This window comes from Bubalus kerabau, chromosome 1 (genome assembly GCF_029407905.1).
Source record: "Bubalus kerabau isolate K-KA32 ecotype Philippines breed swamp buffalo chromosome 1, PCC_UOA_SB_1v2, whole genome shotgun sequence".
NCBI classification, from domain to species: Eukaryota; Metazoa; Chordata; class Mammalia; order Artiodactyla; family Bovidae; genus Bubalus; species Bubalus kerabau.
This window is the reverse complement of record NC_073624.1, coordinates 228,433,847-228,450,548: the sequence shown is the minus strand read 5'-3', so window position 1 is coordinate 228,450,548 and position 16,702 is coordinate 228,433,847. Positions and strand designations below refer to the sequence as shown.

General features: G+C 37.6%; 1 protein-coding gene across 1 annotated transcript; it reads right to left on the bottom strand.

Moving 5' to 3' along the window:
- Positions 1 to 10,974: 10,974 nt before the first annotated feature.
- Positions 10,975 to 15,019, bottom strand: LOC129642240 (serine protease inhibitor Kazal-type 10-like). The gene is made up of 2 exons (XM_055566793.1): positions 14,816 to 15,019; positions 10,975 to 11,787 (listed from the first exon to the last, which is right to left on the bottom strand). The coding sequence occupies exons 1-2, from the start codon at positions 14,975 to 14,977 to the stop codon at positions 11,668 to 11,670; spliced, it is 282 nt and encodes a 93-aa protein (XP_055422768.1). The 5' UTR covers positions 14,978 to 15,019; the 3' UTR covers positions 10,975 to 11,667.
- Between the last annotated feature and the right edge of the window lie 1,683 nt (positions 15,020 to 16,702).

Sequence of the window (16,702 nt, the reverse complement as noted above, 5' to 3'; positions counted from 1 at the left end):
CAGCTCATAGTTTGATCATTATATAGGCAGATGGCAAATGCCAGTTTGTAGGTGACAACAATTATGAACAAAGTGACTGAACTAATAAAGGTTTTTATCTGGTCATGAATTTTCAATGCCTTATTAAATACCAAGGATCACAATTGTTGGATCATATGGTATGCATAGGTTTAGTTTTGTAAGAAACTACCAAACTGTCTTCCAAAATAGTGCTACACATTTTGGAGCCTTTCCAAATATTACACATCCTGGACAGCATTTAGTGTTCTCTATGTTCCAGATCTTAGCCATTGTCTTAGCTGTGCAGTGGTATCTCATTCTTTATTTTTTTTTAATTTGAATTTCTCTGATGACATATATGATGTAAAGCATCTTTTCATGTGCTTACTTGCCATCTGTATCTCCTCTTTGATGAAGTGTTAAGGCCTTTGGCCCATTTTTCAATCAGATTGTTCGTTTTCTTTTTTATTGAAGTATAATTGATTTCCACTATTAGTTTTAGGTGTATAGCAAAATGATTCAGATACATATATATATATTTTCTTTTTCAGAGTATTCCATTATAGGTTATCACAAGGTACTAAAATAGTTCTCTCTGTGTTATAGAGTAAATGCTTGTTGCTTATCTATTTTATATATAGTAATGTGTATCTGTCAACCCCAGTCTTCTAGTTTATCCCTCCCCACTCCTTTCCTCTTTGGTAACCATAAGTCCGATTTCTATGTCTGTAAGCCTGTTTCTGTATTGTAAATAAGTTAATTATTATTATTATTTTATTTCACATATAAATGATGTCATATAGTATTTATTTCTGTCTGAGTGAACTCAGTATAATAACCCCAGGTCCATCCATGTTGCTGCAAATGGCGGTATTTCATTCTTTTTTATGTTTGGTATTCTGTTTGTATATTTGTGTGTATGTATATATGTATATATGCACGCATGTGTGTATACTTGCCTACGTTCATTCATTTGTTGATAGACCCTTAGGTTGCTTGCATGTTTTGGCTGTTGTCAACAGCACTACTGTCAACACTGGGGTGCGTGCATCTTTTCAGGTTAGACTTTTCATATTTTCCAAATTTATGCCCAAGAGTGGGATTCCTGGATCATATGGTAGCTGTATTTTTAGAAGGAACCTACATACTTTTTTCCATAAAGCCTGCACCAGTTTACACACCTACCAACAGTGTATGAAGTTTCCTTATTCTCCATACCCACTCTAACTTTTATTATTGCAGAATTTTTGACGATGGCCATTCTTTCCAGTATGATATGATACCAGGGGCTTTGAATTGCATTTCTCTAATAATTAGTGATGTGAAGCATCTTTTCATGTGCCTGTTAGCCATCTGTATGTCTTCTTTGGATAAATGTCTATTCAAGTCTTCTACCTACTTTTGATTAGGTTTTTCTTTTTCTTTTTTTAAATATTGAGTTATATACACTGTTTGCATATTTTGGAAAATAAGCCCTTATCATTTACATCATTTACAAATATCTTCCCCCTTCCCTGATAGCTCAGTTGGTAAAGAATCCACCTGCAATGCAGGAGACCCCAGTTTGACTCCTGGGCCGGGAAAATCCGCTTGAGTAGGGATAGGCTACCCACTCCAGTATTCTTGGGCTTCCTGTGGGCTCAGCTGGTAAAGAATTTGCCTGCAGTGTGGGATACCTGGGTTTGATCCCTGGGTTGGGAAGATCCCCTGGAGAAGATCCCACTCCAGTATTCTGGCCTGGAGAATTTCATGGGGTCACAAAGAGTCAGACACAGGTGAGCGACTTTCACTCTTGACTTTCCATTTCATACACACGGCACATGGGTTTTGCTGATTTGCATCATAGAATGTTTTGCCTATGTTCTCTTCTAGGAGTTTTACGGTGGCATGTCCTAGATTTAGTCTTTAAAGCATTTTGAGTTTATTTTTCCATCTGGTGTGAGGGAGTGTTCTAATTCATTGATTGATATATGGCCATCCTGCTTTCCTAGGACCACTTGGGGAAGAGACTGTCTTCTTTCCATTGTCTATTCTTGCCTCTTTTGTCATGAAGTGAAAGAAAGTGAAGTCGCTCAGTCGTGTCCGACTCTTTGCGACCCCATGGACTGTAGCCTACCAGGTTTCTCTTTCCATGGGATTTTCCAGGCAAGAATACTGGAGTGGGTTGCCATTTCCTTCTCCAGGGGATTTTCCTGACCCAGGGATCGAACCCAGGTCTCCTGTATTGCGGGCAGATGCTTTACCCTCTGAGCCACCAGGGAAGACCATAAGTGTTTGAGTTTACTCCTGGGCTCTCTATTCTGCTCCACTGATCTACATGTCTGTGCTTGTGCCAATACCATGCTGTTTTGATTACTCGAACTTTGTAGTATTGTCTGAAGTCTGGGAGGGTTATGCTTTCATCTTTAGTCTTTTTCCTCAGAATTACTTTAGCAATTCTCTTTCTTTTATGGTTCCATATAAATTTTTGGATGATTTGTGCTAGTTCTGTGAAAAAAGTCATGGGTAATTTGATAGGGATTACATTAACTATGTAGATTGTTTTGGGTAGTATGGCTGCTTTAGGGTTGTTTGTTTTCTTATCACTGAGATTTAAATGTTCTTTGTATATCTTGGATAACAGTCCTTTATCAGATGGATCTTTTGCAAATCTTTCTCCAAGTCTATGGCTTGTGTTTTCATTCTCTTGATATTATCTTTCACAGAATTGAACTTTTAATGAAGTCCAATTTGTCAGTTATTTCTTTCATGGGTCAAGTCTTTGGTATTTTATCTAAAAAGCCATCACCATACCCAGGGTCATTATTGTTTTTTCTTATGTTATTTTTTAGAAGTTTTACAGTTTTACATTTTACACTTAGATCTGTGATCCATTTTGAGTTCATTTTTTGAAAGGGTGTAAGGTCTGTGTCTAGATTAATGTTTTTGCACGTAGACGTTCAGTTGTTCCAGCACCATTTGTTGAGAGACCTATCTTTGCCCTATTGCATGGCCTTTGCTTCTCTGGCCAAGACCAGTCAACTTTATTTATGGAGGGCTATTTCTGGGCTCTCCATTATGTTTCATTTCTCTATTTCTTTTCTAGTACTGCACTCTCTTGATTAATCAATTGATTTTTGACAGATTTTTTTTCCTGATTTCTGACTAATTTTTTTCTCAGAAAATTAAAATGCAAAGCAGTATTCTTTTCAACTTATTGTCCTGTGACAGCTGGATTGTCACATGCAAAAGTAGAACATTGTGCCCATAATTCTCAGCATATACAAAAATTAACTTAGAATGGATCAAAGATATAAGTGTAGATACTAATACTACGATACTCTTAGAAGAAAATGTAGGATAAATCTTCATAATCTTGGATTAGGAAGTAATTTCTTATGTATAATATGAAAAACACAGGTAGCAACAGAAACAAAAGAAGCAAATTGAAAATCACTAAAGTTTTTTAAAAATTGCATCAAAGGATGCTATAAAGAACAAAAGACAACCCAATCATGGAAGAAAATATTTGCAAGTTAAATATCTAAAAAACTAAGATCATGACATCACTTCACAGCAAATAGAAGGGGAAAAAGTAGAAACAGTTACAGATTTGATTTTCTTGGGCTCCAAAATCACTTCAGATGATGACTAAAGCCAGGAAATTAAAAGACACTTGATGCTTGGAAGAAAAGCTATGACAAACCTAGAGAGCATATTCAAAAGCAGAGAAATCACTTTGCCTACAAAGGTCTGTAAAGTCAAAGCTATGGTTTTTCCAGTATGGATGTGAGAGTTGGACCATAAAGAAGGGTGAGCTCCAAAGAATTGATGTTTTTGAACTGTGGTGCTGGATAAGACTCTTGAGAGTTCCTTGGACAGCAGGGGATCAAATACCAGTCAATCCTCAGGAAATCAACCCTGAATATCATTGGAAGGACTGATGCTGAAGCTATACTTTGGCCACCTGATGTGAACAGATGACTCATTGGAAAGCACCTTGACATTGGGAAAGACTGAGAGCAAGAGGAGAAGGGGAAAACAGAGGATGAGATGGTTGGATGGCATCACCAACTCAATGGATGTGAGTTTGAGCAAACTCTGGGAGACAGTGAAGGACAGGGAAGCCTGGCATGCTGCAATCCATGGGGTCTCAAAGAGTTGGACATGACTTAGAGACTAAAGAACAACAACAAAGGACCTAGGTGACTAGGTCCTTATGGTTACTAAGGACCTGAAAAAAATGTTAATAGTTACTCATAAGGGAAATGTAAATCAAGCCACAATGAAATACTAGTTTACACCCACTAGGATAGACGTAGGGCTTCCCTGGTAGCTCAAATGGTAAAGAATCTGCTGGCAACATGAGAGATCTGGGTTTGATCCCTGGGTCAGGAAGATCTCCTGGAGAAGGAAATGGCAACCCACTCCAGTATTCTTGCCTAGATAATTCCATGGACAGAGGAGCCTGGCAGGCCCCAGTCCATGGGGTTGCAAAGAGTCAGACACGACTGAGCAGCTAACATACTACTAGGATAAATGTAATTTATAAAAACTAAAGCATATTTGTGAATTTGTGTGAGAGTATGGAGAAATTGAACCCTCATACAGCCCTAGTGGGAATGTAAATGATGCATTCAGTATGCAAAATTTTGACCATTTCCTCCAAAAACATTAAAGATTGAGTTATTATATGAAATTCTACTCTTGTGTATGTATAGAGATGTGAAAACATATGATCACACCAATACTTGTATAAGAATGTTAATAGCTGCATTCTTCATTATAGTCAACAAGGAGATACAATCCACAGATAAGTGGATAAAGTAAATTTGATGTATCTGCAAGATGGAATATTTAGTCATAAAAATCAAAGAAATGTGATAGCATGCTACAACATGGATGAACCTTGAAAATCTTATGCTAATTGAAAGGATGTATTCACAAAAGACAATCTACCTTATATATGTATAGATATACTGGCATATTTTGAAGATATTGTTGGTTTGATTCCAGACCACCAATGAAAAAAATATTTCAATAAAGTGACTGACATTAATTTTTTGCTTTCCCAGTTCATATAAAAGTTATGTTACATTGTAATGTTGCTAAATGTGGAATAGCATCGTGTCTTAAAAAATGTACATTCCTTAATTTACAAATTCTTTATTGCTTAAAAATGCTAGCTATCATCTGATTCTTCAAAGAGTCATCATAGTAACATCAAAGACCACTTATCGCAGATCAGTATAGCAAATATAACAATAATGAAAAAGTGTGAATCATTGCAAGAATTACCGAAATGTGACACAGGGACATAAAGTGAGCAAAGCTGTTGGAAAAATGGCACTGATATACTTGTTCACACGGGGTTGCCACAGACCTTCAATCTGTTAAAAACAGTATCCGTGAAGCACAATAAAGCAAAATGCAATAAAATAAGGTATTGCTATATAGATATAGACCTATACATTCCATTTATATGAAAATCACACATGTTGTGTGATTCCATTGATATGTAATGTTCAAAATAGACAGAGAGACCAGATGTAGATTAGTGGTTGCCAGGAATTATAGATGGGGTGTTGGGAAATTTCCTCAGTTGATTTGTTTGTTTTTACTTGGAATGAGTGAGATGATGGAAATGTTCTGTAATCATATAGTGGTGATAGTTGCACAGAATTGTGAATAAACATATATTTAGAAAACATATAATTTACTTTAAAATGGGACAGTTAAAATTTTATGAATTTTATCTCAATTTCAAAAGCTCTGTTTTCTTTACCAAATGTTAGATTTTAGATATTGTTAAATTTCTAGTGTCTTACTTACATTATGGATTAACTATGGATCTGATGTCTATCCAACATGATCTTTGAAGACCTCCATATGATGTGGAATGTGAGAAGCTGATTCACAAAGCTTGTGTGGAAAACAGTCATGCAATCTGGTAGAATTTCCATTCACTTATGGATACTAATTTCCATCAATACACTAAACCTTCCTAGAGAACAGTTACATTATTTGCTTTTGCTTACCACCTTTTCCCCATCATTATACAGGGCATGACACATAGTAGGGTTTCTTGTTAATAATATATTGAATAAAAGCAAAAAGAAAAAAAATAATTACAATACTTATAGGGAAATGGGAGGCAAGATGGTAGAGTGGAACCTTGAGTGCAATCCCTGTCATAGGCACACTGAAATCACAACTAACTGTTGAACAACCATCAGTAAAAAAGACTGGAACCTACCAAAACAGATAGCATCAGTGTTAGTCACTCAATCATCCAACTCTTTGTAACCCCATAGACTATAGCCTGCCAGGTTCCTCTGCCCATGGGATTTTTCAGGCAAGAGTACTGAAGAGTACTTTTCCTTCTCCAGGGGTTCTTCCCAACCCAGGGATTGCACCCAGATCTCCCACCTTGCAGGCAAACTCTCCACCATCTGAGCTACCAGGGAAGCTCTAGATATATACTACATCTTCTTTATCCATTCATCTTTCAATGGACATTTAGTTGCTTCCATGGCTGTTGTAAATAGTGCTGCATTTACTTTGGGTGAACACAGGGTGGCCTGTGTCTTTTCACTTTATAGATAAAACACTTCCCTTGATCTTGGACAAAAGTGTAGTCCAAAAGACTCTGCAATTATAAAAAAAAAAAAAAGAAGAAGAAGAAGAAGAAGTCAAAGAAAGCTGAGTCATCATCGTTTTCTGCTCTCAAGTAAAAAGAGCCCAGTGTCTGAAACGAGAGGGAAGCTGCTGCAGAAGGTTGACTAAATCTGTTTTAGTTCCTCCCCTGTGCCCCCCAAATGCCTTGGAGCTCCAAGAACAAACACGCCAGCTATGCCTTTTAGGACAAAAAAACACACACATACTTAGATGATTTGCAGAGTTTCATTTTCCCAAGTATACACCTGCAGGAGGAGATACAAATATCTGCAGATACTCTACATCCAAAGACATAAAGAAGAAACCACCACTAGGTGGTAGAAGGAGCACACTCATGGTATAATCAAATCTCATACCCAGCAGTAGGCCACCTACAAAGTGGAGAAGTATTATATCACAGTTCTTCTACAGAGAGAAAGTTCTGAGCCCCACTGCAGATTTCCTAGATGGGGGTCTGACATTGGTAGAAGAAATCTCCGGAGCATTTTCCTTTGAAGTCCTGAATAGCCAAAGCAATAGTGAGAAAGAAAAATAGAGCTGGAAGAATCAGACTTCCTGACTTCAGACTATACTACAAAGCTATGGTAATCAAAACAGTCTGGTACTAGAACAAAAACAGAAATACAGCTCAATGAAACAGGATAGAATCCCAGAAATAAATCCACACACCTATGGTTAATTAATCTATAACAAAGGAGGCAAGATCATACAATGGAGAAAAGACAGTCTCTTCTATAAGTGATTCTTGGAAAACTGGACAGCAACATGTAAAAGAATAAAATAAGAACATTCTCTAACTCCATATACAAAACTAAAATCAAAATGGATTAAAGACCTAATTGTAAGATCAGTTCAGTTCAGTCACTCAGTCATGTCTGACTCTTTGTGACCCCATGAATCGCAGCCTGCCAGGCCTCCCTGTCCATCACCAACACCTGGAGTTTACCCAAATTCATGTCCATTGAGTCCGTGATGCCATCCAGCCATCCCGTCCTCTGTCGTCCCCTTCTCCTCCTGCCCCCAATCCCTCCCAGCATCAGGGTCTTTTCCAATGAGTCAACTCTTCGCATGAGGTGGCCAAAGTATTGGCGTTTCAGCTTCAACATCAGTCCTTCCAATGAACACCCAGGACTGATCTCCTTTAGGATGGACTGGTTGGATCTCCTTGCAGTCCAAGGGACTCTCAAGAGTCTTCTCCAACACCACAGTTCAAAAGCATCAATTCTTTGGCGCTCAGCTTTCTTCACAGTCCAACTCTCACATCCTTACATGACCACTGGAAAAACCATAGCCTTGACTAGAAGGACCTCTGTTGGCAAAGTAATGTCTCTGCTTTTGAATATGCTGTCTAGGTTGGTCATAACTTTCCTTCCAAGGAGTAAGCATCTTTTCATGTAAGATAGGATACTATAAAACTCCTAGAAGGAAAAGTAGGCAGAACACTCTTCAATGTAAATCCCGAAAGTATCTTTTTGGATCCATCTTATAGAGTAATGGAAATAAAAACAAAAATAAACAAATGGAACCTAATTAAACTTCAAAGACTTTGCACAGCAAAGGAAACCATAAATAAAACATAAAACCTACAGAATGACAGAAAATATTGCAAACCACGTGACCAAGAGGCGATTAATTTCCAAAATATATAAATAGCTCTTGCAGCTTAATATCAAAAACAACTCAATCAAAAAATTGGCAGATGCCCCAGCTAGAAATTTCTCCAGAGAAGCCATACAGATGGCCAACAGGAAATGAAAAGTTACTCAACATCAATAATTATTAGAGAAATGTGAATCAAAACTACAATGAGGTACCACTTCACAGCAGTCAGAATGGCAATCATCAAAATGTCTACAAATAATAAATGCTGGAGAGGGTGTGGAAAAAAAGGGGCACTGTTGGTGGGAATGTAAATTGCTACAACCATTATGGAGAATAGTATGATATTCCTTAGAAAACTAAAAATAGAGATGCCATATGATCCAAGATTCCCTCTCCTGGGCATACATCCATAGAAAACTCTGATTCAAATACATGCACTCAGTGATTCCAGCTGCAGTACTTACAATAGCCAAAAACATGGAACCAACCTAAATGTCTATCAGCAGATGAACGAATAAAGAAGATGTGGTGTATATATACACATACATAGACACACACAATGGAAAATTATTCAGCCATTAAAAGAGTGAAATAAATAACATCTGAAGCAAAATGATGGACTTAAGATTGTCATACCAATTGGAGTAAGCCTGATATTGCTTATATGTAGAATCTAAAACAAAATAATACAAATGAACTCATTTCCAAAACAGAAATATACTGACAGATGTAAAAAACAAACTTATGGTTAGCCAATGGGGAAAGCCAGGAGGGATAAATTAAAGAGTTTGGGATTAACAAATACACAATACTATATAGGGGCTTCCCTGGTGACTCAGACATTAAAGAATCTGCCTGCAATGCGGGAGACCTGAGTTCCATCTCTGGGTTGGGAAGATCCCCTGGAGGAGGACATGGAAATACACTCCAGTATTCTTGCCTGGAGAATCCCCATGGACAGAGAAGCCTGCCAAGCTCCTCAAAAACACAGTCTTTGGTGTTGCAAAGAGTCAGATACAACTGAGCAACTAAGCACAGCGTAATACTTACTATGTACAAAATAGGTAAACAACAAAGACCTACCATATAGCACAGGGAACTATACTTAATGTGTAATAGCCTAGAATGGAAAGAATCTGAAAAAGAGTGTGTGTATATGTGTGTACGTGCACACGTGTGCACACAGGCATATATGTATACATTCATATATAGCTGAATCACTTTACTGTACACCTGAAGCTAACAGAATATTATAAATCAGTATTCAATTAAATTTTTAAAACATTTTTACAAAGGAAAAGAATGCATGCATGAATTTACCAGCATTCACTGAACAATGTTTTTATAATTTAAAAAAAGGCCATGAAAGTAGTTGAATGCATTTTTATAATGTGGCTCCAAATTTGTACATTTTAATGGATACTTTCATTAAGAATTAATACTAAGGAAGGTAAATGAAAGTAACTTCCATTTAGATTATCTTAGAGGTGAAAATGTTTACTGAAAGGGAGAGCAGGTCTGATACCACATATGTAGCAGTTTGAAACTTGCTTTCTAGTAGTCTGCATTTCTGCCATTATAACCAAGCTTTAAATGAGTTTTTGACTGATCAGATTTCACTCAGTTTCTTGTTGGTTGACAGGTAAAGAGAAATAGAACATCAGACTTGGACTACAAATGAATATCCTAGATCAGTAAAAGCAGAGTTTCCTGGCCTGCCAGGATCACTGAACTGTCTCTTGACGAGAGAAAATAACATAATTTTTTTTCTCCCAAACTTCAGAAATCATACAATATCTTTGAACAGTCTTTGCACTTCATTCAGTTACGTTAATAGATATGTCTTTTGTTTTATAATTTAAGTCTATCCTGGTTAACATTTTTGATCAGAAGATTGGCGTGGAGTATTTGTGAGAATTCAAGCCCCCACATTCCTCTTCTGAAGGGTTTGATTTTTTAGAATAAAGAGAAGCCCAGCTGTCTCTACTTTTAATAAACTCCCAAGTAATGGATTATTTATTGACTTTTGAGACTATTTCCTTAATGATAGTTGCCAGAAGTATTTGTGTGATATAATCCAATAATACAACCAAAAAAACAAGAAAGGGTATTTTAATAAAGAGAATGCTATTTAACATTTTATTGATTGAAATATTCAATATTCATGATTACAAATTCCATTAGATTTTCTATTCTCAAACACACAATTAAGATAGGTTTTCAACTACCAATGTATAATTGAAGAAAGAAAATGGAAATCCTTCATTGAGGGGTTCTTAGAGTTGAAAAATTCTCCAACAATGTATATTCTGGCTTGTGTACTACTGAAGGCTTAGTCTGGTCATCTAAGAATTTAAAGCCTTGACTGAAAAGACTAATTGATTGTAGAATCCATAGCAAAATAGGATTTCAATAAAAGCCATAGGAATGTGTAGCTGAGGCAGAGTTAACAACAACCCCAATGACTAAAACCAATATTTCCACTATTTTTTCTCTAAAGAAAGAAACAGAGAGAAAGAAAAATTATTTTTGAAAAATATTTTAAATTGCCGAAGTATTGCACTAAGTGCTTCTCCATGAGAAGAATCTGACTGCGAGAGAGCTAGGAGGGCTATGCTCCCTTCCACAAGCAGCGGGGCCCTTCCCGCCCTCCCTACCCAGCACAGGTCCTCCTGATCCCCTAGGGCTATTTGACTCTCCCTACATGCTCCCTCCTGACTCAACCTGGGAAACTACCCAGAGCTCAGGAGGAGGATTAAAGACTGTTTTCCTGGTTCTCTAGAAATAGAAGCCCATCTGGGGATTCAGTGAGAGGAAACACCAGTGAGAGAAAAGGAGGCAGGAAGTAGGATGGCTGGCTGAACCTTCAAACTGGGAATTCCCTCAGGGGGAAGGAGGCAGGCAGGGAGGTTGGGCAGAAGTGTCCTAGACTGCCCTACTCTCTGAGGAAAGTTTGGAGTCTTGTCATGGAGTTCAGAGGACAAAGTGGACCATTAGAGGAGCTCTTTCCTGATATAAATTGCCAATTGTGATGGATTAAAATTTCTGAAGTTGGTAGCATTTCTTGCTCAATTATGCTTGGAGCTTAACTTAGGCCTCTGAAGTTAAGAATTACTTTATATTGGTGACCAGATTGCCAACAGTAAGTGATAGTAATTAAATTAAATTAATGTAATTGGTTTATGCTTGTGGGTAATATCCAGCAGGGATATACTTCAAGGTCAAATAAAACTACTTTTAGGAATATGACTTCAGGGAAAGGTACCAGTGTGTTTCTGTGGCTTTCACAAGAAAGAACAATTGTGTTCCATGTATATTGTGCCTTGACTATCAGAGACATGGATGTTCCTATTATTTTCTGATTGTTTCTTCATTATTTTGGAAGAGGCAGTATTGAGTCTTGTGCTCTTACAGCTTTTTAGTGCAGAAAATGCATTTATTGGCGTACGTTTGGCCATCGGTTGCACAGACTGGATCTACTTTTTTTGTGCAAATATCTGGTTGATCCACATACTCCTTACAATCTGGCTGTTGAACATAAACAGACAAGATAAAATTTTTCAGATGATGAACTTTTTGAATTAAATATTCTTTACTCTTAATACAACATGATATGCATCAAAATCCAATAAATATTTTCTATATTGAGGCTAAAAATAAACATCAAGTATCAACATCTGATTAGATATAAATATATATATTGATATATATATATAATATATATGTATATATTTTTTACTAGCCCAGCATTATGTTTTAAAAACATACAAATAGCTGGATAAACTCATTTTACAACCTAACGAGATCTTCCCAACCCAGGGATCGAACCCAGGTCTCCCGCATTGCAGGCAGACGATTTACCATCTGAGCCACCAGGGAAGCTTGCCTCTATTTCTCCTCATACTTGGGTGAGATTTTCCCCATTACCTCATATCACAAAAAATTATAAAAGTGAATGTGTTATGAGTCTCCTTTTTCTCAATCATTTTACTACTATATAATCTGATAGTTTAAATTATCACCATATATGTATGTATTCATATATATGAGTGTTTGTATACGTGTATTTAGCCATATACATATATATGTAATTTGGTGAGTAATGGCTCTGTAGGTAATACACATAAATAAACAATAATGTATGTATTCTCACATGGCCTGCTTTCTGAATGTCTTAAACACCTTTATTTTTTTAGATGTTTAGAAGTATAGTTGATTTTCTTCACCTCTATGTAATATTTGACCCTGTGACAACATAAAAATTAGTTTACATTCCTCTAAGTAGAAAATTAAAAGATGCTTACTCCTTGGAAGGAAAGTTATGACCAACCTAGATAGCATATTCAAAAGCAGAGACATTGCCAACAAAGGTCCATCTAGTCAAGGCTATAGTTTTTCCAGTACTCATGTATAGATGTGAGAGTTGGACTGCGAAGAAAGCTGAACACCAAAGAATTGATGCTTTTGAACTGTGGTGTGGAGAAGACTCTTGAGAGTCCCTTGGACTGCAAAGAGATCCAACCAGTCCGTCCTAAAGGAGATCAGTCCTGGGTGTTCATTGGAAGGACAGATGTTGAAGCTGACACTCCAATATTTTGGCCACCTGACATGAAGAGCTGACTCATTGGAAAAGACCCTGATGCTGGGAAGGATTGAGGGCAGGAGGAGAAGGGGATGACAGAGGATGAGATGGTTGGATGGCATCACCGACTTGATGGACATGGGTTTGGGTGGGCTCCGGGAGTTGGTGATGAACAGGGAAGCCTGGAGTGCTGCAATTCATGGGGTCGCAAAGAGTCAGACACAACTGAGCGACTGAACTGAAGTTGAAAAAAAAATTTTGATATTTTTGTTTGCTAGGATTATCAATTCTACATTAAAACCACTTTTCAGATGTCTGTATATAATAAGGTTTATTCCCAATAATTTTGAATAATGTGATAATTTTACTTTGTATGAAAAGGCAAACAGTTTTATGTGACTGGGAAGATACTATTTCTTGAACTTGGTGGAATAATGACAGTCTGTTAGTTTTTGAAGGAGTATGTTGTACACTTTTTTGGTGAAATTTGCTATTAAAATTTTACACGTAAAATAATTTTTTTTTTCATTTCCCAAATTAATTGCTGTGAACTTGCCCTTTTGTAAGTTTCTCTGGAAGGTGCAAAAGCAGTTTCTGCAGCCAATAGACAAAAGAAAAATTAAAAAGAGGAAGAAGAGGGAAAACAGTGTCTTTAATGGGAAGTACCCACATCTTTTGGGCTTCCCTGGTGGCTCAGATGGTAAAGAATCCGCCTGCAATGCAGGAGACCTGAGTTCAATCCCTGAGTTGGGAAGATCCCCTGGAGGAGGGCATGACAACCCACGCCAGTATTCTTGCCTGGAGAATCCCCATGGACCGAGGAGCCTGGTGGGCTACAGTCCATGGGGCTGCAAACAGTCAGGCACGACTGAGTGACTAAGCACACACCCACATCTTTTACTAGCAAAATACTATGTAAGTTGCATACTCAAAATGTCTCACATAATGAGGTGAGGCTTTTGTGGCAGTATCAAAAAAATACTTTCACAAAAGAACTCGAAATCTGGGAACAGAATTCTAAATTCATCTTAATCTGTGAAAAATGACTAAGTCCAGTTTAATAATCGCCAGATCTTTTGGAGATACTATTTTTTTTCATATTTGTACATGACATATTGTTGTCAGAGAAAACAATGCCTTGCCTGTTGTGTGTGTGTGTGTGTGTGTGTGTGTGTGTGTGTGTTAGTTACTTAGTTGTGTCCAACTCTCTGTGACCCCATGGACTGCAGTCCACCAGGCTCCTCTGTCCATGGGATTTTCCAAGCAAGAATACTGTAGTGGATTGCCTTTTCCTTCTTCAGGGGATCTTCCTGATCCAAGGATCGAACCCAGGTCTCCTGCATTACAGGCAGATTCTTTATCACCTGAGCTATAGGGAAGTCCCTAATATACCTATATGAAGTCACTTAATATGAAGAAGTTAATTACTACTTAATTCTTTCACACTTAGCTCGAGTTTTGTGGACAACTTGCATACCTCACAGTTACTCTACTTTGAAATTGATGGGCTGCCTCTGTTTAAAGGAAGATAAGTTGTCAGCAGAGGGATCAATTAGTTCTCTCCTTACACAAAGTCTTGACTTTAGTGCACTCAGAGATGGCAAACAATGAATTGGATTGTCTATTGGATCTGAGGACAGTATTACTCCTCACACTCTGCATTTAGAAACCATGAAACCTGACCTCCAAAAAGGGGGAAAATTAGATAAATATCTTTGGTCATAAATTATCAAACACCTAAATTGCTCATTCTAACCATCCCTTCTCTCTCCACCTTTCTAAAGTGGGAAATGAGAAACCAATCTACTGATGCAATTTTTTAAAAGATATTTGTGACATGTCTCATTTCATTTGCCAGTTTAAGTATTACACACCCAGCACAGCAAGTTTCTCCATTCCTGTGTGATAGTAGTTGTTTCCTGCATCTTCTATGATGCTTGAACTGCTTCATCCAGAAGTGAAAAATATACTTACCAGAATAAAGACGAAATGCCAAGCCAATGATGAACATAATGTTGATCCATGATGAGAAGGACATGTTGTTATCAAGTCCGTGGAAGACACCTTTAGGAGTATCTGTAACAGTTGTGCATACCATTTTAGATAGACTCTTAAGCCAATTTCTACTAAAGACATTGCTCCCACCTAGATGGCTGTTTCTTTTGCTTTCCCCACAACCCTACGATTCAATAAAACATGGTGTCATTGTTGGAATGCTTACCCAGAGACATTTAAGAGAACCCAGGAAATAATGCTGTTGACAAAATGGAAAGAACTGATTACTCTCTCAGAAGAAGGACATGTTATCAAGTCTGTGGAAGATACCTTAAAGAGTGTTTGCAACAATGGTACATGACACATTAGGTAGATAGACTCCAGAACCAGGTTCTAGAAAAATTCTTGTTTCTAAAGCAATGACTCCCACCTCCTAGATAACTATTCATTTTACCTTTCCCTTCAACCTACAATTCAATAAAATAAAGTGTCATCGTTGGAAGGCTTCCCCCAGAGACATTTAAGAGAGCCCAGGAAAATAAGTCTGTTAACAAAGTGGAAAGAACTGATTACTCTCTCAGCTTTTCTGTCAGCCAGCCTGGTTGCCTGTAGTACCAATGCACATTTGGGTCTCAGTTCTTTTCCTCAGGAAATAGAAACAGTTATTTCTGGAAAGACTAACCTGGAGCAGTCCTCCTGGAATGGTACACACCAGGGTACCCACACCTTTCTAGAGTCCCCACCTGGCCTACCTGACAGTGAGATAATGGGGAGTGATGTCAGTGGCTCTGAAGACTGTGGCTGTCTTGCTCACCTGCCTCCTCAGCCATCTCCTTCCAGCTCAGTCTCTTTTATTGTTCCTCTGGTGAGGAGTTTGATGGGGTAAGATTGATGGCCCAGGACAGATAAGACACAGAGCTATTCTGTGTCCTCACTGGAAGCTGTAAAGTAGGTCAGGAGAGATGCTTCACAAGTAACCCTCCATTAATCTTCTCTCAGTAGGAGGCCTGGGGACAACTTGATCTCATGTACCCAGAAATATGGGGAAGGTTACAGATTCTAAGAGAGAGAAGAGAGGCGAAAGCTTTCCAAGCATGAGTTGAACAAAGTAAAGAGAGTCAAGCAGGAAAGAGAAGAGTCTGGGAATGGTAATTAGATAATTAAGGGCATAAGCTCTCAAACGTGTTCTAAACTGTTGGCATATTACAGTTACCTAGGAAATGGTAAAAATAATGCATTCACCTTCTGGTAATCAGAATTGTGAATCAATTGTTAGAGGAGTAGACCTGTGAAGTAGAAGTGTAAAAGCTCCCAGAGGAGTTTCATGTGTAGCCAGGTTTTGGGGAAACTTGTCTTGAGGAGACGGTGTAAATATATGGGTTTTTTGTTTGTTTTTAATGGAGATAATTGACATACAACATGACACATATTTAGGGTGTACAATGTGTTGATGTGATCATTTATATATTTCATTATGATTACTGCTGTAGTGTTACCTAACATCTATCATGGTAATTTTTTTTTCTTTGAAATAAGAGCAATGAAGTTTATAACAGAGTACTGTTGACTGTAATCACTACGCTGTGCATTAGATGTCTAAAACTTACTTTCTGGAGCAGGAGAGAGTGAAAGGTGGGGAGTGAAGTTGAGACTGAATGAAGCAATGCCTTAAATTATGGTAAAAATTTGATTTTACATCAGAGATGCTTGGGGATATTTTTGAGATATTTTGAGATATCGTAGCCTTTTTTTAAAATGCAGAGATTTTTTTCATTGGTATTTTCTCTTAATCATCTCCTTCAGTCTGACTCAGTAGAAAGAGCACTGCAGGTGAAGGATACAAGTACAAACCCCATGTATCACTGA